Source organism: Pelophylax lessonae (genome assembly GCF_965119305.1).
Source record: "Pelophylax lessonae genome assembly, chromosome: 6".
NCBI classification, from domain to species: domain Eukaryota; kingdom Metazoa; phylum Chordata; class Amphibia; order Anura; family Ranidae; genus Pelophylax; species Pelophylax lessonae.
The window spans coordinates 8,835,320-8,858,928 of record NC_138773.1 but is presented as its reverse complement, the minus strand read 5'-3'; the positions used below and the strand labels follow the sequence as shown (position 1 = coordinate 8,858,928).

The following is a 23,609-nucleotide window of genomic DNA, read 5'->3' as shown; positions in this document are numbered from 1 at the left end:
AAATTAGTTCTGCTGCACCACAAAAAAAAACCCCACTGGTGATACAGAAGGAATAGCACCTGCGATACAAAAGGGAGGACAGCAATAATTCCCTAAATACAATTAATTCTGCTGCACCACAAAAAAAAAAAACACTGCTGACGCTGAACTAATAGCACCTGTGACACAGAAGGGGGAGTACTAATATTGCAGCAACAGAACCTAATGCTGCAAAATAAATTGGAAAAAAAAAATATATATCAATGAAAAAAAAGAAAAAATGGGATCAGTGGGGTGACACAGACATGTATACCACAACACTTCAGTGGTATCACTACACTGTGTTACACAAAAATCACAGCACAGCACTACACTGACTGCACTACACTGTGTTATACAAAAATAAGCCCTACACTACACTGCAGTATGCTGTGTCATTCAAGATGACTCAGCACAGCACAGCACTACAATGACTGCCCTACACACAAGAATCAGCACAGCACTACACTATACTGACTGTAGTACACTGTGTTATACAAGAATCAGCCCTACACTACACTGCACTGACTGCATTAAATATGAAAGCACAATCCACAAACTATCTGCCTAATCTCCACTCCTAATCTCCACTAACACACTGCATGCAGCTGCCATGTAAGCATCCTTATATAGTGTGGGGCGTGGACTTAGCCCTTGAACTTTGATTGGCTAAAGGCCCCCTGGCTTTGGCCAATCATGGCTCTGACAGGACAGTGTGCTGTGACTGGCTGAAGCATACAGGTCAGGTGCATGCTTTGGCCAATCACAAGCACTTAATGCACTGCAATCGCCCAGTGCAATATGGGGCACTCATCGGCGGGCTAACTTCCCGCCGAGCGCCACATTTGTTTGCGTGTTCAACGAACACACGAAAACCCAATGTTCGAGTCGAACTTACGTTTGACTCAAACGTTTAGCCCATCCCTAATTAATGATAAGGCAATGATTGTCACCCAAAAAATGATGAATTATAAAAATAGGAATGAAATAATTAGTATATACGAATGAGTCTATATATGCAGCACTGATATCAATGCATGCAAGAGCCAGCACTTGGGACTAGACCTTGGGATTGGACCAGAGAATTCTGATGGACTAGAAAAGTGGAGTAGTCTAAGGTCGGTATCAGTATACACAGTCTTATTGAAGATAAACATCATCACGTAGCTTCGGCTCAGTGAGACCAGACCATATCCAAACAGCATTCAGACATTAAGATTTGTTTTACCTTTAGGCATTAAGGGGTTAAATTGTGTATTGTGAAAAAAAGGGGCCGATAAATCATTGCAGCAAATAATGAAGCACAAGCAAAACAGTTTATAAACTCACAATAGTAAAGTCATACAAAAAAATAGAAAACACCTGAAAAGCAAACAATGTATTATAAACAATTGTATGTATGTAGCACCCTTGTCTTAAGCAGCAGAGGCTACTAGTAAATTTAAGTGTTGCTAGGTTGTAGTTAACCTGGCTAATTTATAGTCTTTATGATCATTTGGGTTTTCTCCTAAGCCTGGTTTAGGTGTGGTTCCTCCCTTCTGTCAAGAGGTGTCATTGTTACCTTTGGCATTAGTAAGATGATCTACAATGGAGCAAGGTTATAATTATGCATACTTTTCCCAGCCAATCATTAGGAATTTCTTTGGCTGCTGAGCATGCTGGGAGGGAAGTCTGGTGATCTGGGTCCTCCCACCCAGACCTTGGTGTGGTCTGGATGTGTGAGGAACAACTGCTGCTGGGTAGACCTGGAGCCTAAAGCCTACCCATGTGCTTGAAGCTCTGCAAGGGAGAGCCTGTTCATCACTACTAGAGATGTCCCGAACTGTTCGCCGGCGGACAGTTCCCGGCGAACTTCGCATGTTCGCGTTCGCCTCGGTGGGCGAACATATGCGATGTTCGGTCCGCCTCCTATACATCATCATTGAGGCAAACTTTGACCCTGGACCTCACAGTCAGCAGACACATTCCAGGCCAATCAGCATACCTCCCTCCCACACCCTCCCACCTCCTATAAATAAGCAAGGGCAGAATCCATCTTAGATCATTTCTGAAGCAGTGTGTGTTAGTGAGAGCAGGGAGAGCTGCTGCTGCTGTTAATAGCTAGGGATAGTTGTTAGTCAGTGTTCCCGGTCTTGTTAGTCAGTGTTCTTGGTACACTCCTGCTGTAAGGACAGCACCCCAAAAAGCCCTTCTTAGGGCTGGTATTTGAGGTTTTTTTTGGATATATATATATATATATATTGTCCCCAAAAAGCCCTTTTCAGGGCTGGTATTTGTGTAATTTTTTTATATATATATATATATATATATATATATATATATTATCCCCAAAAGCCCTTTTTAGGGCTGGTATTTGAGTATTTTTTTTCTATATATTTATCAGGCATTTTTGGAGGCAGGCATGACTTTTTTGGGATTAGTGTCGGGGGGGGGGGGTCTAAAAGGTATACCTGTGAAGTTTCAGCTCTGTAGCATGCCCAGAACCAGAAAAAAAAGATCATATAGGTGTAAAAGTGGGGTCCCAAGTTCCCTGCTCTACTGAAAAATGATCTTTTTTTCTGGTTCTGGACATGCTACAGAGCTGAAACTTCACAGGTACACTTTTTAGACCCCTCAGACACTAAATCACACAAAAAAAGTTCTTAAAAATTGTCATTTTTGATAGAGAGCCAATTATTGGAAAAATTAAAAAATAAAAAATAAAAAAAAATTTATTTGGATTTATTGTCTGGGGGGTCTAAAAAGTGTACCTGTGAAGTTTCAGCTCTGTAGCATGTCCAGAACCAGAAAAAAATTAGAATTAGGGTTAGGGCTAGGGTTAGGGTTAGGGCTAGGGTTAGGGTCAGTTCTAAGGTTAGGGTTATTTTTAGTGCTTAGGGTTAGAGGGTTAGGGTTAGAGGGGTAGGGTTACTAACTCTAACCCTAAGTATCTCACCGTAACCCTAACCCTATCCCCTAACACTAAACCTAACCCTAACCATAACCCTAACCCTCTAACCTTAACCCTAACCCTCTAAGCCTAGCCATAAAAATAACCCTAACCCTAAACCTAACCCTAGCCCTAACCCTAATCCTAACCCTAACCCTCTAACCTTAAACTTAAACCCCTAACCCTAGCCCTAACCCTAGCCCTAACCCTAGCCCTAACTCGTAATTTTTTTATGGTTCTGGGCATGCTACAGTGCTGAAACTTCACAGGTACACTTTTTAGACCCCCCACAGACACTAAATCCAAAGAAATTTTTTTTTTTATTTTTTTTTTTATTTATTTTTTAATTTTTCCAATAATTGGCTCTCTATCAAAAATGACAATTTTTAAGAACTTTTTTGTGTGATTCAGTGTCTGGGGGTCTAAAAAGTGTACCTGTGAAGTTTCAGCTCTGTAGCATGTCCAGAACCAAAAAAAAAATAGAATTAGGGTTAGGGCAAGGGTTAGGGTTATTTTTAGTGCTTAGGGTTAGAGGCATAGGGGTAGGGTTACTAACTCTAACCCTAAGTATCTCACCATAACCCTAACCCTATCCCCTAACACTAAACCTAACCCTAACCCTTAAAGCCCAGTTCCTGTCCCATTTTGGTCGGTTCTGGTCTGTTTGCGGTGCATTAAACGGGGAGTTTGCTCTGTCACTGTGAAGCGGGCGTAACCCTTACACTACCTGATCGATACAACATTATACCTGATCGTATTCACACACTGGATGTTATAAAGCACGTTATTCCAAACAATTTAGGAATGTTAGGTGATTTATGCCCTTTATGGATTAAAACCCGACTCTGCGTCAACTACGTAATTTTCCATGGGAGTTTTGCCATGGATCTCCCTCCGGCATGCCACAGTCCAGGCGTTAGTCCCCTTGAAACAACTTTTCCATCACTATTGTGGCCATAAAGAGTCCCTGTGGGTTTTAAAATTTGCCTGCCTATTGAAGTCTATGGTGGTTCGCAATGTTCGCCGGTTCGCGAACATTTTCCGATGTTCGCGTTTGCCGTTCGCGAACATTACATTTTATGTTCGCGACATCACTAATCACTACCTGAGGGTATGAGGGAAGAATGGAGACCTGAGATGAAGTACTAGAAGATACAGTACTCTTGCTTGGACTGGGGAACCATGAAGAGTCTGGCAAAGAGTCAAGACAGAATCATCCAGAGGATTCCTGCACTTTCTTGTGAGCTCTCCTTCAGTTGCTAAAAAAAAACTGATTCTAAAATAAAATTACAGATTGCAGGTTACAGCTTAAAGGCTTTTTTTTCTGTACGGCTGTCTACATTTTCTACATTTTTGTCTAAGGAGTCTTTTAGTCTGCTAGCCTGCTGCTTTTTTGCCTAAGGATGTCCTATGACCTACCCCTCTCTCCCCCGTTTTTCCTGTTGTAAACAATAAACTAACTTTTGTTCAGCATAAAAGTGACTGGCGCCCATCTTTTCCACCTTGTTCATTACCCACCAACCTGCACCCTGGAGTAAAATGTCAGCCCTCCCTATTTCTGGGGGTCACCACCATGTCTTTGGAGGTCAGGGGGCGCTACATGTACAACGGGTAACTGTGGGTCCTGGGCAAGAACTTAGCTAGGACATGACTTGAAATAGTTAATGTTGTGTATGATATTACAACAGACAATAAGGACAAAGTAGCAGAGTCAAGTTAACAGATTCCAAATAATGGAAAACATTATTCAATTCTGGTATAGCTTTGTTACAATCTCAGTTTAGATGCCCATACACTAATGCCTGGCAACACAATTGGCTCCTCCAGAGTAGGGTTTAGACCGTAGCCTCTGGCAAGTGAACTTCAGCAGTGCAAGACACAACATTCTACAAAGCCAGACGTGTTGGATACTAGCGGCAACCATAGCTCTGCAACAGAGTGAGGATCAGTCACTGCTCATTGGCCAGGTACTACTCATCTTCTTTAACAGTGTTTGGACTTCAGTCTTCTTGCTATTGGCAGAGTCACTTTAGGATTAATATAATTATTTATTTATTTCTTGTTATGGACATCAAGGTTTGTCTTATAGCTGCATTGATCTCTTGGTTCCTCAGGGTGTAAATAAAGGGGTTCACTAGTGGGGTGATCACCGTATAGAGCAGTGATAGAACTTTGTTCGCTGTCAAAAAATATCCGGCTGGAACCACATAGACCATAATCATGGTGGTGTAATATGTGAAGACCACTCCCAGGTGGGAACTGCAGGTGGAGAAAGCTTTCTCTTTGCCTGTGGATGATGAAATCCTCACGATGGCGCTGATAATAAACACATAAGTAACAATGATTACAAGGAATGGGAACATAGTAGCTGAGGATGAAAGGAAACATGCGACTATTTCAACAATGAAAGTGTCCGAACAAGCCAGCTTCAGTATTGGAATAACATCACAGTAAAAATGGTCAATGTTTTCTCTACAGAAATACAAAGTGTTCACAACACATACAGCAATTGTCATGATCAGGAATCCCAAGACCCAGCAGGCAAGGATGAGACAAATACACAACCTGGGTCCCATAATCAGTGAGTAATGAAGAGGTTTGCAGATAGCCAGAAATCTATCATAGGACATCGCAGAGAGGAGGAAGCTCTCTGTCACCACAAACACGCCAAATAAGAAAAACTGTATGAAACATCCAACAAGAGAAAATACAGCCCCGTTTCTAAGTAAAATATGGAGCATGGGGGGGACAATGTTGCTGGTGAGCAAGACCTCCGACAGTGACAGATTGGAGAGGAACACATACATAGGAGAATGTGAGAGTCTTGAGAGGAACACCAACAAGATGATCAACAGATTGCAATATACAGTTAGGATGTAGGTGACCGTGAACGTCAAGAAGAGGATAAGTCTGTAGCCCCGGTGACTCCTCAACCCAATAATAAAGACATTACTTATTGATGAGTTATTCGGAATGTCTGGCAAATGCTGGAGAGTAAATTCTTCCATGCCTTTAAAAAAGAAGAAACACATTTTTATGTTTTGTGAAAAGGTTGTCCCTGTGCCACACTAGAGAAAACGAAAATGTTACCTGTTCACAAAAATGTAATAGTTGTCCAGGTAGCCAGCACAAAATATTCTACTTTCAATATTTCTTTATTGATTTAAGAAAAGGTTGTACAGAGAAAAGTGTACAGCTTCGAATAAATGTGTCGTACAAAAAATCGAAAACATGTTCCCAATATGCTGCTATACAATAAGTCAACTATGTATAGGTCTCACCACCGAAAGTGCTAGTGAAAATGTCAGTAAGAGCCAGTAAACTTTGACAGTGGAACATGTGCAGCTAAGCAAAGAGAAAGGGGGAAAAAAAATGGACAGAAAACAAGATGAGAAGGAAGGCAAACGGTAGCAGTAAGGGGGGGGGTGGAGAAAGAGTAAGGGGGGAAGGAGTCAGGAAGGTGATAGGAGGAGGAGGAGGTGGAAGGGGGGGGGTATATAGTAGATAGTTGGGTGCCGAGTAGATGAATAGGCATGATTCCCATATCCTTCAGGTAGAGGAAGTTTGAGGGTTAAGGCTATATCTTAGTATTTGTCACATTTTGCTACTAAACAACAATTCCATAATCATGGACAGGAAGAGTAAGCAAAAAGAAAGGAAAGATGTGAACCTTATTGAGCAGCAATAGACTCTCAGGAAAGAAGACCTCATTTGGGGAAAGAAGGCTAATTGTCAAGGGGGGAAGCTTATAGAAACATAGAAACACAGAAACATAGAATGTTTCGGCAGATAAGAACCATTTGGTCCATCTAGTCTGCCCAATATATCTGAATCCTATGAATAGTCCCTGGCCCTATCTTGTATGAAGGATAGCCTTATGCCTATCCCATGCATGTTTAAACTCCTTCACTGTATTTGCAGCTACCACTTCTGCTTAGAGTGTGGCTATAATTGGTTAAAGAGTCGGAGGTAAGTTGCAAAGGGAATGAGGTATCCAAGGTGGCCAGAGCTTGATGAAGTTATCCAGTTGAAGGTGTGTTTTGGCGAACATTCGTTCGAATAGGGCATGATCATTCATGGTAATTGTGATGTTTGCTAGAGTAGGGGGTGTGGTTTGTTTCCAATTTCTCACTATAGAAAGCGCCTATGAAGAGGTGGGTTAGTGTTGTATGGAATTTGGAGGAGTCCAGGCCTAGTGTCAGAATCAGTGTCATTACGTGGGTCACCTGCTGGTGGCACTGTTGTTCCTGGAACTGAGGGGCGCAGTTCCAGGGCCCACCAGCGGGTGCCTCCCAGCAGCTGGACTGTTCTTTTAATTAAGCTGCACCTGAGGAGGACTGCTGAGGGAATATAAGCCCGCCCTTCACTGAGGCTCAGTGCTTCAGTATTTTCTCTGCTAGCCATGTCGCTGTCTGATCCTGAAACCTGAAACCTGTATTTTGATCCTGAGACCTGTTCCCTGTCCCCTGCTTCCTGTACCTGGCTCTTTGCTTCCCTTGTCTCCTTTCCCTGTCGAGTCCTGCTATTGTTTGCTCCATCCTTTTGTATATAGTTTGTTAGGTTCTATTGGGGTTGCTGTTACATTTATATTTTGGTTACTTGTTTATGGTCTACTGGTGTTGGCATTTGGAATATGTCACCTGCTTATTAAATGTATTTGCATCTTATTCGTTTGTGTCCTGATTCCTTAGTGCAGCCAATTGATCTGATCACCCTTGCTGGATGCCTGCATGTGGTATCCCTGACACCTAGCCCCATCAATGCCAGTTTTGGGTCGGGTGAGAGTGGAGCCTTGATGATGGAAGATGCCAGGGAGAAGACTGAAGACCAAAAGTGATATATAGGCAGGTCCACCAGATATGAGAAGCACAATATATTCCAGAGTAATCAGCATAAGGGCCTCATTTACTGAAGTGTCAAGTGAGAAAAAGTGAGAACCCCAAGCTTAATTTTTCTTTTATGAAAGATCTTATTGAAAACATACATATACACTAAGAGTCCCGGGTGAATCATATTACATTGGATCAGTAGGCATATAGACATATAGACAGTTAAAGATCAAGTGTCATCATCAGAAGCACACAACGACTGATCATTACACTATAAAGCAGGAAGATGAAATTGTGATTCTTATAAAAGGATGAGGAAAAGTGTAAGGCCCATTCAGAGGGGCTTCATTTTTCTATATTGTGAGGTGAAGATAATCTGTGATCAAAAAGCCAACCATATAAGGAAGAAATAAAAACACAAGTGCCTAAAGTCTGCTGTTTCGTTGCTATGTTATCAGCATGCTAACTTCTCACAAGTTCTCCGTCAACCAAGATAAAACCATTCTGAAATTTGTGTTGTGGGAGGTTTCTATAGATTAGCAGAGAGCTTGTCTTGTCACAGCACAGCTCTGCAAGTCTCTGCCTATGGGGAGGGGTGCCTTTACTCCTATCAGATGTCTTGGCTGTATGACAAGAATCCCCTCCCAGTGCTGAACAGGAAGAGAAAATCTCTAACACGATGTGCGCATTATATAGAAAGCTTAACCACTTAAGCCCCGGAGGATTTGGCTGCTTAAAGACCAGGGGGTATTTTGCGATTTTTTTACTGCGTGATTTTAACGGACAATTGCGCGGTCGTGCAACGCTGTACCTAAACGAATTTGACGTCCTTTTTTTCCCACAAACAGAGCTTTCTTTTGGTGGTATTTGATCACCTGGGCGATTTTTACTTTTTGCGCTATAAACAAAAAAAAAGCGTCAATTTTGAAAAAATAACAATATTTTTTCACATTTTTTTATATGAAATTTCCCCCTAAAAAAATGTAAAAATCAAATTTTTTTAACATTTTCAGCCAATTTGTTTTCTGCTACATATGTTTGGCAAAAAAAAATTGCAAAAAGCGTATTTTGATTGGCTTGCGCAAAAGTTATCGCGTTTACTAACAAAGGGAAAGATTTTTGTCATATTTGGTGTTTTTTTTTTTTAACGCGTAATGGCGGCAACCTGCGATTTTTTTATGCGGTACTGCGACATTGCGGCGGACAGATCGGACCCTTGACTGACATTTTTGACACTTTTGGGGTTACCAGTGACATTACTGCAGTAATCAGTGCTATACATATGCACTGTTACTTTAATAATGACACTGGCAGGGAAGGGGCTAACTGTATTGGAGAGGGAGGGGTTAAGTGTGTCCTAGGGGCATGATTCTAACTGTAAAGGGACATGGCTATTGGTGTAAAAACAGAGATCAACGGTCCTAAATAGTAGAACCGTCTGATCTTCATTTTTACACCAGGGAGAATGACAGGCGGCTTGTTTACATTAGCCGCCTGACTTTCTCCCTTCACCGGAGCGATCGTGAGTGACCGGCGGACGATCGGGTCCGCCAGTCACACGCACTGACTTGTCAGTGAACGAGTCGGGGTGGGCGCGCGCCTCGGCGGGCGTGTGCCCGCCCGCAATTGGCTCACAAGTCAGTGACAGGCGAGTGACATACCCCTACGTCACTCTGCCTGGCCAGGGCTGACCGCCGCAGTATGTAGTCGTGCGGCTGTCGGCAACCGGTTAAGACAGCAGATATACAAGTAAAACTTATGTAGTGAGAATTGTTTCATCTCCGTGTATCATCTGAGGCTGTTCACTTCACTGGGTATATGTAAGGGTTAACATCCACTTTAACCACTTCAGCCCCAGGAAGGTTTTACCCCCCTCAATGACCAGGCCATTTTTATGTGACACGGCACTGCTTTATTTTAACGCATGGGTGTCCAACCTTTTGGCTTCTCTGGGCCACTTTGAGTGTAGAGAAATTTTCTCGGGCCGCATATAAAATATATACTATTAGTTAAGGTATATAAGTAATAAAACACCGCCGTACCCTTCCCGTGCTGTCGCGCCCCCCCCAGCACTAGTTTAACACAACTAATGGATGATCCCCTCCGAGGCTGCCTCTGTGGCCATGCTCCCGACTCAACTTCCTTCCTCCCCAGGAAAAAATAAATAAAAAATTGCCAGGGGGCAGTGGGCCGCATTGCCTGCGGTTCCGGGCCGTATGCGGCCCCCGGGCCGCAGGTTGGACATGCCTGTTTTAACAGACAATTGTGCGGTCGTGAGACACTGTACCCAAATGAAATTGGTGGTATTTGATCACCTCTGCGTTTTTTATTTTTTATGCGCTAGAAACAAAAAAAGACTGACAGTTTTTAAAGAGAAACAGTATATTTTTTACTTTCAGCTATAAAACACACCCAATTAAAAAAAAATGTAAAAAAATGAATTTCTTTATCAGTTTAGGCCAATTTGTATTCTGCTACATATTTTTGGTAAAAAAAAAATAATATAATTGCTTTGCTCTGGTTAACTTGGCGGTCACACCATGCCTATAGATTGATCCCATCTGCGGTAGGATGGTCAGGGATATCAAGATTTATATAAAAATTTACTGATCCTTCTTTGTGCTGAAGTTTGCCCCAATGTTATCAACGACTGCTTATTAATTTGTGAATTGTTATTCCTTACAAATTAATAAAAATGTATTGTTTAAAAAAAAAAAGAGTTAAAAGTAAAAAAATAAAAATAAAATAAATATTGGTAGGATATTGCAAATTTTATATACAAAGAAAACATAAAAAATATCAAAATAAAGAACATTCACACTTAAACATAAACTAAACACATGTGTATCTCTCCAACTTCACACACCAAACCCATATTAGGATTTTTAAATTTAGGTTTAAGGATTTTTAAGTTTAGGTTTAAGGATTTTTAAGTTTAAGTTTTAGGTTTTAAGTCTAGGATTACATTTGAGGTGTATTTGTGATCAAAAAAGGAAATGTTTTAGTGTACTTCCATTAAAAATTGCACATACATTTATTTTTATCATTTATTTTTATCATTTTAAATCTTGATGCATAAGTTATTATTGCCCCTACATAGTTGTCCTTTAAATTTAACAGGAAATGTATGCTTTATATAGTGTTTGTGTATCATAAAAGGTGCAATGCAATAAAAACAAAAAAAAGATTGCCGGAATACTGTGGAAAGAAAAAAGCAAGAAAATTATCCTGCAAGATCTCTGATTTAAGATATATATGTTTTTATTTTTATTTTTTTTCAGCTTTATTTATTATGTATTTATTTCAGATTTAAATGTTGTGTTTTATAGTTAGGCATAGAAAATATTGAGTGAAACACTCATTATGGTTATATATTTTATATTTATTTATTTACTTTGATTTTTTTTTTTAAATGTGATAATTACATTTTTATTTATTCATTTATCAAATTTATTTTTACAGGAACTGATTACATGAGAATAGGGCAGAAACCTGTATAAAATACTTACCACCAACAAAATAATAACCCTTCTGATTAGAATTTCTTTGAATAAATTAGGCAATAAAGTATTACAGTTAAAAAAGAGAAGCTATCAAATTGCAAGTGGCCTTCTTTATTAGCCAGAAAAAAAAAAATGTGTTTTTCTAATCACAGCAAATAATTCCTATTTTGGAAACAAAACGCACATCCAGAATCTAAGCAGTAGATATACCTTCAAGGTGTGCGAAATGACTCAGGGAGCTGACGTAATTTCTTTTCCCAGAACAAAGATGCCCCTTGCGTATTTCACAGCTCTATGTCCCTTTAGATAAACATTTTCTAACAATTATTTTGGAAACATTAATTAAGCAAATAAATAAAATGTAGCTGAAAGGAAAAAAAAAAAAGAAGAAGAAAAAAAAGAATCTATTGTTTTAAACTGATGTGATGTATTATGCAATTAACCACTTTAAGACCGAAGGATTTTCCTGCTCAATGACCAGGCCCCTTTTTTCAACTTGGCACTGCACGACTTTAACAGACAATTGTGCGGTCATGCAACGCTGTACCCAAATAAAATTTACCTCCTTTTTTTCCCACAAACAGAGCTTTCTTTCGGTGGTATTTGATCACCTCTGCGCTTTTCTTTTTTTTGCAATATTAATAAAAAAAATAGCGAAAATCTTGCGAAAAATTGACATTTTCTACTTTGACAGTTAAAAAATATCCAATATATTCAATTTTTGTCATATATTTAGGCCAAAATGTATTTAGCTCCATGTCTTTGACAAAAAAATTCTCAATGAGCGTATTTTTAATCACTTTAAGACCAGGAGATTTTACCCCCTTCCTGACCAGGCCATATTTTGCGATTCTGCACTGCGTTACTTTAATGGACGATTGCGAGGTCGTGCGACGCTGTACCCAAATTAAATTTATGTCCTTTTTTTTCCACCACAAACAGAGCTTTCTTTTGGTGGTATTTTATCACCTGTGCGATTTTAAATTTTTGAAAAAAAAGAGCGACAAGTTTGAAAAAAAAAAAAACAATATTTTCACATTCTGATAAATAACATTCCACCCAAAAAAATGTACAAATCAAAACTTTTTAACATGTTAGGCCTGCTACATATTTTTGGTAAAAAAAAGATCACAATAAGCGTATTTTGATTGGTTTGCACAAAATTTTTTCGCGTTTACTAACTAAGGGAAAGATTTGTCATTTTTATTGTTTATAATTTTTTTTACTAGTAATGGCGGCGATCTGCGATTTTTTGCGGGACTGCGACATTGCGACGGACAGATCGGTCCCCTAACTGACATTTTTGACACTTTTTGGGGTACCAGTGACATTACTACAGTAATCAGTGCTAAAAATATACACTGTTACTGTAATAATGACACTGGCAGGGAAAGGGTTAACACTGTGGGTGATCAAGGGGTTAAATGTATGCCTTATGCTTACTGAAGTGTGTGGGGGGAGGGGATTGTGTGACACAGACACAGATCGCAGGTTCAGCTATGCTGAATCCTGTGATCCGTCCCTGCCTATCACAGAGCAGATCCGCCCGCTTTGTTACACAAGCGGGCGAATTTTCTCAGTCTTTCCCCGATGATCGGGGAAGAGCGGCGGTGATCACTGCATCTCCTCCCCTGGCCCGACTCCGGCTGTGTCTAAACACAGCGGGAGCGAGCCTCCGGCACCGCCGAGAGAAAGGGGAATCTGGTGACGTAGGTCTACGTCGCCAGAACCAGGGCTGCCACCTTGCTGCAGTAGCAGCAACGTGAGCAGTCCTAAAGTAGTTAAATTCTAGAGCATGTCCATCTTGAAAACTGAATTCTCACGTATTTTAGTGAATGAGGGGAAATTTGGGAAATTTTGAATTTCCCAAACATTTTATGAAGAAAAAAAAATAATTTTTATATATATATATATATATATATATATATATATATAAATATGTGTATATATATAAATATGTGTATATATATATATATATATATATATATATATATATATATATATATATATATATATATGTATATATATATATATATATATATATATATATATATATATATATATATATATATATATATATATATATATATATATATATATATATATATATATATAAAAATATGTATATATATGTATATATATATATATATATATATATATATATGTATATATATATATATATATATATATATATATATATATATATATATATATATATATATATGTATATGATATATATGTATATGTGTATGTATATGTATATATATATGTGTATGTATATTGTGTATGGTGTCTAAGCTATATTCAGACATATGTGAGGCTTTTCTAACTCTAAAGAACTTTCTAAAGAATAAATAAAAATTGAAATCGAATTGTATTACTTTTTGGGATCCCACAATCTATCCTAAACATCAGGCTCTCAACTAGACATGTGCGTTTTTGTTTTGTTATGATTGGTTTTTAGACATAAATTTGGTTTTCGGAGATTTGGATGTATACACATCTCTAAATGGACAGCAACGAATGTCAATGAATCAAAAAAAAAAAAAAAACGTTTTAATGAAATTAATGAATGCGTTTGTTTCATTTAGAGGATGTCGCATGATGTGATACTAGTTCACACACATGGAGAAGTTAATTCAGTTTTCTAATTTGCTTGATAATTCAGATTCGGATAACAAATGGATCTGAATTTTGTTCCATTTGTTAATTTGATACATAACACCAGTCGATATTGTCCAATCATTTCATACCATTTCTCTTGATGGGTTGGACTAGCGTCCGTAAGCATTGAATCCTTCTGATAGTATTTCAAAAATAAAGCAATCTTCTGGAAAACTGCGACAATTTTTGAATCCACCCCGACTAACGAGTATGGTTAACAAAACACGTCATCGTAGTGTGTCCCCGGCCTTGTCCTAAATTACAATGTGTCCAATGGTAAAGGGGGAAAGGTTGGACTTTATGGCACAACACACTCAGATATTCATTAATCGTTTGCCGACTGCCTACCGCATAGGTTGGCTCTATTGCGCGAAACAACATACTTGTACACCATTTTGTGCAATAGCCACTGGGGGGGGGTGTGCTGATTGGACACAGGGGATGCCAATCAACAGGTCTGGCAAACCGATGTCCGCCGTCCACCCTCGTTTGTTCCTGGGAGAGGCAGAACGGCGGTCCGCCTATGTAAACAAGGCAGATTGACGTTCCAACAGGGGAGAAGATGGTGGTCTTGTGTTCCTGCTGAGCAGGAAACACAGATCTCTGTCTTCCCCTAGTCTGAGCAACCCCAACACAGTTAGCAAGCACCCCCTAGGGACACATTTAACCCTTTAATCACCCCTGATGTTAACCCCCTTCCCTGCCATTGTCATTAGTACAGGAACAGTGCATATTTTTTAGCACTGATCACTGTAATAATCACACTGGTCCCCAAAAAAGTGTCAGTTAGGTGTCCAATTTGTCCGCTGCAATGTTGCAGTCCCACTAAAAAAATTGCGGTTTGCTGCCATTACTAGTAAAGAAATAAATAAATAAAAATTCCATAAAAATATCCCATTGTTTGTAGACGCAATGCCTTTTGCGGAAACCGATCAATATGCGGGTATTGGGATTTTTTTTTACCAAAAATATGTAGCTGAATACATATTGGCCTAAACTGATGAAGAAATCAGATTTTTTAAAAAATATTTTTGGATATGTATTACAGCAAAAAGTAAACAATAATGTTTTTTTTTTTTTTCAGAATTTTCGTTATTTTTTTTTTTTTACGTAGAGCAAAAAAAAGAAACCGCAGAGGTGATCAAATACAACCAAAAGAAAGCTATATTTATGGGAAAGAAAATACATCAATTTTATTTGGGTACAGCGTTGCACGACCACGCAATTGTTAGTTAAATAAACGCAGTGCTGAATCGCAAAAAATAGCCTGGTCATTAAGGGGGTAAGACCTTGCAGGGCTGAAGTGGTTAAATCAATTAAAGTGGTTTTAAAGCCAGAAGACTTTTACCTTAATGCATTCTCTGCTAAAAACCCCTCTCAAAGTAGCCCCCTTATACTTACCTGAGCCCCATCTCAATCCAGTGATGTGCACAAGAGCAACAGCTCTCCCAGCTCTCTCCCTCCTCATTGGCTCAGACACAGCAGTGGGAGGAGCCATTGGCCATTGGCCACCCATCAAGAGTGCCCAACAATGCTCATCCTTTCCACCCCCCTCCTCCATTCATGGATGTCATACTACAGCTTCTAGAAAATGAATACAATCTATGAATGGAGGAAGAATGAAATGGTTAAAATTTGAATAAGTTTTATTGAATTACAAAAATTTAAAAAATGACCCACCCCTTTTCCTCTCTTTTGGGACATCACTGAGACTTGTGTAAGTAGAATGACGAATTGGGACAATGTGTTTACAAGTTGCTGTTGTCTTTAGGTGCGCCCCCATATTTATCCTGGGGGGGGGGGGGTTGGGGCACAGGGGCTGCCCCTGCTGCCCCTGCTGCCCTGACCGCCTCCTCTCTACATGCCTATTATATTATTAATCTTATTATTATACCAACATTGTGAGTACAGCCATTCCCTAGGCAATATGTGTATCAAAATCTTATGGAGTTGACTGTATGTGGTATTAATTGTATTATTCTCCTATTCTGTTTAGAACAAATTATACCACTTTAACCCTTTAAGCTCCTGAAGAAGTGCGCCTGTCGCAAAATATGTCGAGCAGAACCATGAACTGGACATCATCACCCCTTTAAGCAGCTATCATTAGGTATTGGGGAATAGGGGCTCTGTCCCCCATGCATTTGTTGCCTTATCCTTTTCAGGGGGATTATCCCTACATTGAGGGATGATGGTGTCACCAGTAATGTGTACAGTTGCTTGTTAAGCTAATATGTTTAGGTATTAATGGAATCATTTTTTGCTTTTTGTAATTTCATTAAAACTTATTTACATTTTAATTACAGTAATACCTGAGTTTGCTGTGCCATTAAAGTTCAACCTTTGGGGTGTGATTTGCCCGAGCTCGGAGATGGCCGCATAGCTCCGTGCTCTGAGCCTAGGACCGGGGAAAACCAGCGACAGAGCAAGGCCACACGGTGAACATTCCCTGCTTCTACCACCCGAACTGCCGGACACCGGAGTAATGCATTCCAGGAAACAAAAAAGAATTTTGGCTGAAGAAGCTGACTGCTTTCTTCCTCCGCCTGCACCACATGAGGACACACAAGATGGCGCCGGCGAGCAAGGTAACGGCGCTCCATCGGCCCCTTACACTGACCTCCCAGACTCAGACTCACAAACAAGGGAGGAGGGATCAGCTATATCACCCCCTGGGGAGTCGCCATCCACTACCCCAACCAGTTGGGGCCCACCAAAGCCAGGATGGGGATGGATTCTTCTCTCCCTCAGGCCACGGTAGTGAATAATGACGCCATGCCCCTGTACACAGAGACCCCACTGCATCTATCTATTGCAGCCTTCCCCACAATAGGACAACCAGTCCTTGACTCCACAATGAAGGAAATGCTCATATCCTTACAGTCCTCCCTCATGTCTAACTTCTCCTCCCTAATCCACAAATTTTCCAAAGACGTACAGCATCTAGGTGACAGAGTTCACTTCATGGAGGGTAAAATGGAGAAATGTACAAGAACAGTAAATGATCTGATAGATGCTTATGAAGATCAAAGAGAAGACAAGTTTGGGTTAAATCTAAATTGGCCGACCTAGAGGATCGCTCACGCCGCAACAACGTGAAAATCCACGGGGTACCTGAATCTGTACTTCCCCATAATTTGCAAGAATATTCCCACACTATGATATCCACTATTCTCCCTGGCCTCTCTCCTATGGAACTGATGATTGATCGCATACATAGGATCCCAAAACTCAAACATCTAGGGGACTCTTTCCCCAGAGACGTTCTCCTGAAAATCCACTTCTTCCCAGTTAAGGAACAACTCCTCACTAAAACGAGATTGCTACCGAACCTACCATCTCCTTATGAGGGCCTCCAGCTGTTCGCTGACTTGTCACAATTTACTCTCCAGCAAAGGAGGCAGCTGAAAACTATTACAAAAGCCATGACCAACCACAAAATCACCTATAAATGGCGCTATCCGACCACCCTGCTAGTCACCCATAATGGGGGCAACAAATGATTTCCTCATTGAGCAAAGGGCTGCACCTTCTGCAATACCTGACCCACCCCATAACCAACGCTCCCAGAAGTCAAGCTCAACTCATCTTCCTCATGATCGCCTACCTTCAAGGAAGCAGGGCCCCACCCAACACTAGATGACTTCCTCGCCGTGACCATATTACTTCAATCTTTCCGGTCCACGTGAGGGCTCAAGTAAATGACTCTACCCCACCTGTTTCACAGCTATCACTATAATAGCTGTCTGATATTTTGTTTTACCTATTGTTCTTATGCACCTCCCCGACACCAGTACATTGGTTGTGAATAATCTAATTGATATCTCTACCGTGCTAACTTTTCCATACTAGTAACAGGTTCCAGCCGAAGGATAAAATCCAACCGTGACCTCAACTGCTTCAAATTCCGCCTTACGGTACAGATTCTTCTGCCGAGCTAGACTTCTCAACCGTGAGTTATCTGATCTATTTTATACACTTAACATCTTACCATGACACTCAAAGTCCTTTCCTTGAATGCCAGAGGCCTTAATCACCCAGCCAAACGAAACTCATTATGGAAAACATCACTATCCCATCAATGCAATGTACTATGCGTACAAGAGACTCACTTCTATTACATATCGCCCCTGCCTGTAACAATAAGAATTTCACTCATGTTTTCACTGCCAACTTCGTAAAGAAAAAACAGGGAGTTCTAATAGCGATTAAGGACACCATCATAATCAGCTTACAACAAGCCATCCTGGACCCTGTGGGTCGCTACATCATTCTAATCTGTTCTATAGACAATATCCTTCTCACGCTAGTGAACTTATACGCTCCCAATCAGAGGCAAATCGCCTTTCTGAGAAAAGTCCTAAAGAAAGTAAAAATGGTCCAACAAAGACACTTGCTGCTCTGCGGCAATTTCAATTTTCCCCGACCAAGCGCTAGACACCACCTCGCCCTCTAGAAGAGGCTCCCCGACTCTACAGGCCTTCCTGCGAGAACATGATCTATATCAGTGTTTCCCAACTCCGGTCCTCAGGGCACACTAATAGGCCAGATTTTAAGTAATCTCCCATCTCAGTTGAAGCCCTTTTGGAGGAAACGCGTCAGAAGGGAGGCGTGCCGTCATTACGTCACTCGGAGTCCATGCTGCAGCCGGACCCAAGGCATAACAGAGATCCTCTGCCTGTTTTTCACCCTTTTTCTGCTCGTAAACTACCTAACAAATGTAAGTGCAATCTCATTCTTCAATAAAATCCTTTAAAAAGTTAATGCACTATTAGTCCTCTTTATACCCCAAATGTATCATATTGGAATACCGCGGGAAGCATTGCTTATATAAAGAGTCTGAGAAGCTACCGTCATTTGATGTATATTGGGAATAAGTGCCAGCTATCCAATCACACTTTTAAAGGATAAATTGAGTGCCTACAGCGTTATCTACCGAGTCAGAGGCCATTTTTCCTCTACTATTTGGTAAGAGGCTTGCATTAGCTTTATCACTGGTGTGATTGTGCATGTTTGGTAAGGGATATTAAGGAACAGGAATCACCTTCACAGGAATTGTTTTCAGGCACTTACCCTTTTTCCGCCCGGTAAGGAGGCATTTCACCAGGTGGAGGGAACACTTAATCACCGCAACGATTTGTTATTGGACCTTCCACTCACAGTTTTATTATTAACACTATAATTAAGGGAATTTATTTCTTTATGTATTATTGTGATTCACATCCAAGTTGAATTTTATGGGACTTTTGTTTATTGATCAACTTCACATATTTGGAATATTATTTGGTTTATATCATTGTCACATTTATATATGTTGAGTTACTGTACACATACATTTTTGTTTATGTTTACGGTATATTGAAAAGCGCACCATCACATTTACACATTATTACTTTTTACAATCTGGTTGCAGCCTTTCATCCAATCAGCGCACCCTTTTCTTTCCCAGATTTTAAGTATTACCTTGAGGAGATGCAGACTAGAATACTGCAATCACTGAGCAGCAAATGATATCACCTGTGATGTATTTCAGTTTTCTTGCAAACCTGGCCTGTTAGTGTGCCCTGAGGGCCGGAGTTGAAAAACGCTGATCTATATGACACTTGGAGATGTGGTCACGCTACGGAACGTGATTATACTTACCTGTCACCGTGACACAACACGTATTCCCGCATAGATTTTTTCCTGGTGGATAAATGGTTACTACAAAATGTACATGATTCATGTATCCACACCTCCACCTGGTCAGACCACGCGCCGATCACCCTCAATTTATCAGGGAAAACCACGCATCCAAATTCATCTGTATGGCGCACAAACAACTCTCTTCTTCAAAAACCCCATCCATGCACAGTCTCTATCAGAGAAACTGTATGAATTTTTTTAACTTAACTCAGGGTCCGTGGGGGACCTGGTGGTGGTGGGGAATGCCCATAAGGCATATATTAGAGGTTTACTCATTCAGCTAGGATCTAGAGCAAAAAATGAGAGGGGGAAGCTTCTTGATGACGTCATGGAAGCAATTTACACAACTGACGACCAAAACAAAATTAATCAATCCCCTCAATTAGCCACCAAACTTTTCACTCTATGCCTAGAGCTCCACTCCCTATTACTAGAATCCTTTGAAAAATGACAGCGAAACATTAGAGCCACTAACTACACTACCGGCAACAAAGCAGGCAAAGCCATGGCCAACAAAATTAAAGGTCATAGACTCAAAAATAAAATATTGTCCCTTTACCACCCTACCACTAACGAAACATTGATTAACCCACAATCAATAGCAGATGCCTTTAGTACGTATTACAGTAACCTCATAAAAGATGACGTGTCTACACATGCTCCCTCTCAAGAGGAAATTAATACATTCTTAGACCACGTATCTCTCCCTAAACTGACTAAGACCCAACTTTCAGGGCTAAACGCACCCTTCCATCCAGCTGAGATTGCCCAGGTCATTACTAAATTGCCTGCCAAAAAATCCCCGGGCCCCGATGGCTTCTCAAGTGAATATTACAAGTGTTTTCAGAATATCCTTGCCCCGCATCTTAGCAATGTGATGACTGCAGCAGCCTCCTCCTCTGAACTCCCACTGGAGATGTTGTCGGCTACAGTGATCACATTGCCCAAACCAGGGAAAGAACCGAACACCCCTTAGAACTTTCACTCAATATCTCTACTTAACCTAGATGTAAACATTTTTGCAAAACTAATTGCAAATAGACTCCTAGATATCCTGCCCACACTGATACACAAAGACCAAGCTGGTTTTGTCATAGGTCGGCAGACCTCAGACGCCACCCACAGATTAATAAACCTCATTCACGATGCTGAGGTTTTGGGAACGCTTTCTCTGCTTCTATCCCTAGATGCAGAGAAGGCATTTGACAGAGTTAGTCGGTCCTAATTAGCAGCGGTCTTAGAGAAATTTGGCTTTCAGGGTCAAATTCAAGATGCTATCCTAGCTTTCTACTCCCACCCTTCCGCCAGAGTCCTAACCTCAGGAATCCTATCAACTCCCTTCCATATCACTAATGGCACCAGGCAAGGCTAATTTTTGACCTAGTCATGGAACCCCTAGCCAAACATGTTTGATCCAATCACAGAACCTCCGGTATCACTGTCGCGACTCAGGAACACAAGATCAGCCTCTTTGCTGATGACGTTATACTCATCCTGACAAATCCACAAACCTCCCTAGCTGAAGCCCAAAAAATTGTTATCCTGGTTCAGTGAAGTTTCCTACTATAAAGTCAACTAAACCAAATCTTCCATACTAGGCATTGGAATAGATAGTGTAACTAGCAACATGCTCCAACATCAATTCTCATACCCATGGGCCGAACATAGCATTCAGGAATTCAGCTGACGAACACCACAAAAAGACTCTTCCAAGACAACTACATCCCCTTTAGGACCAAACTCCACAACGACCTTGAAAAATTGTCCAAAATGAATTCTCATGGGCAGGGAAACTTGCGGCATTCAAAATGCTACATCTCCCACAAATTTTATACCTTTTCAGAGCACTCCCCATCGTTCTTCCATTCAAATCCCTTTAATCGCTCCTAACCAAATTTATATGGCAGGGGAAGAAGCCAAGATGCTCCCACGCTAAATTATTAAAACATAGATCGGCGGGAGGAATGGGACACATGGACTTCCACGATTATTATGTGGCAACAGTGCTTACCCAACTTAAGGAATGGTTCGCACACAAGCCGAACTCCCTATGGAGCGAGCTTGAATCTTGCTTTTCCCGTAAGAAATCACTCCTCCCCTGGTTACTGAGCATCTCACTTGGAAACACCATCCTCTCTTATATCTCCCCTCCCATGTTGGCCTCTATCAAAGCCTGGCAGAAACTAACGAAATTGTCAAACACACATAAGAAACCCACACTCCTCAAAACTCCAATCCTGACCCTCGAATACCTAATACCCGACTCACATCTCACCATTTGGCTCAGTAAAGGCATCCGCTATATAGAAGACCTATACGTATCTAACTGCCCCAAAACTTTTCAACAGCTACATCACGAGTACCAAATTGCAAAAACAGATCTCTATCTCCACCTACGAATACTTCACTGCTAATATAAACTCCCTAAATGGTCATGCTTACTCCCCGTCCAGTCCGATACATTTTATTGGCTGCCTATAATGTCTCAAAAAGGTATATCGCTCTTTTACAACCTTCTGCAGAAGAAAAATGTGTTTGAGAGGAACAATGCTATCTCACGGTGGGAAAAAGATCTAGATCACCCCTATTCTGACGCTCAATGGACCCGAGCATGTATAGCAACTTACAAGGCTACACGCTGCACTAAATTGTGGGAACTTTCACAAAAACTCCTACTCCGTTGGTACCTAACACCCTCACACTTTAAATATAAACCTTCAGACAGATGCTGGAGGATAAAAAAAGCAAAGGGATTTCCAGTCACTACTTACCAACCAGCCAGCAATCAGCCAAATTAACCCGTCTAACAGTATGCGTTAAAAACAGGGGTTTTGTTGCACACATTTGCAAATACATGCGTAAGCTGCAGGCCGCGACAAGGCACCCTGATATCTGCAGTCCCTAATGATAGAGATGCTGAAGGAAATGTGGTCTGAGGGGTGACATTTACCATATCTTTTAGGGATGTCCACATTTATCACAATTTTGGCAGGACATATTTGCACTTCTGTCACAAATAGTCCACTTATCCATACCCCCTAACCCAGGAATGGCTTTACTGAACCTAGACATAGACACCCTCCCCACCCAAACACAAAACACCACTATCAGCATATTACTAGCAGCAAAATTGACTATTACCAGGTGCTGGAAATCCCACTTTGGGAAACGGTTGAACTCACACATATTCACTACACATATGAAACACTGATGGCAGCTAGCAACGGAACCTTAGCACACACAAAATCAAAATGGCTACCATGGACTCAAAGTTGGCCCCTCCCCTTGGACACAGTATGTCCCCCTAGGGGTGTCTGAGGGGAAGGGACACCCATCAATCGTAAAGTTGATTATTTGAAAAAAGTTATATCAGTCTCCACTTAGTGGGGCTCATTATGTTAATCCTGTTCTGTCTAGTTCTGTTGACAATCATCACTTTTTCCGCTATGTACTACTCCTATTACTTTCTTCTTGTAATCTCTCATTTTGTAATCCTGCATGATTCCAATGTATTATGCTCACTTGCTTGTTTTCTGTTAAATTTTGAGAATATCAATAAAAACTTTTGAACTATAAAGTTCAACCTTTCTTCCTATACCATTGAACATAGACCAATGAGTATACAAAATGAATACTGAAGATACAAAATACATTTGGAAAATAAGTAGGTTCAACATAACGAATATGACAAAATATTTTTTTTAACTACTTGCCAACTACCAGCAATACATATACTGCGGCAAGTCCGCTCTGTCCCACAAAACGACGTAACTGTATGTCATTTAGCGGGAACGCTTGGCTACATGGGGTGCCAATCAGCGGGTCCGGCGGCCACAATAGCTGCCGGTCACCCACGATCGCTCCCTGTGGAGACAGAACAGCAGTCTGCCATTGTTCTGTCAGTTATGAACACAGGGATCTTGTGTTCCTCCTATTTAGGAACACAGTCTCTATGTTCATGCAGCAAGCCATCCCCACAGT

The 23,609-nt window shown here is 40.7% G+C and overlaps 2 protein-coding genes across 2 annotated transcripts in view; one reads left to right on the top strand and one right to left on the bottom strand.

Annotated features, from left to right (window-relative positions):
* LOC309558391 (uncharacterized protein) overlaps positions 1 to 23,609 on the top strand; it is a gene marked incomplete at its 3' end in the record, with an annotated part of 897,500 nt that overhangs the window by 320,916 nt on the left and 552,975 nt on the right. The gene's annotated exons all lie outside the window — the stretch shown is intronic.
* LOC309557607 (olfactory receptor 11A1-like) lies at positions 4,996 to 5,955 on the bottom strand (the record flags this gene model as incomplete). Its single annotated transcript, XM_082260399.1, has 1 exon — positions 4,996 to 5,955. The coding sequence occupies one exon, from the start codon at positions 5,953 to 5,955 to the stop codon at positions 4,996 to 4,998; it is 960 nt and encodes a 319-aa protein (XP_082116525.1).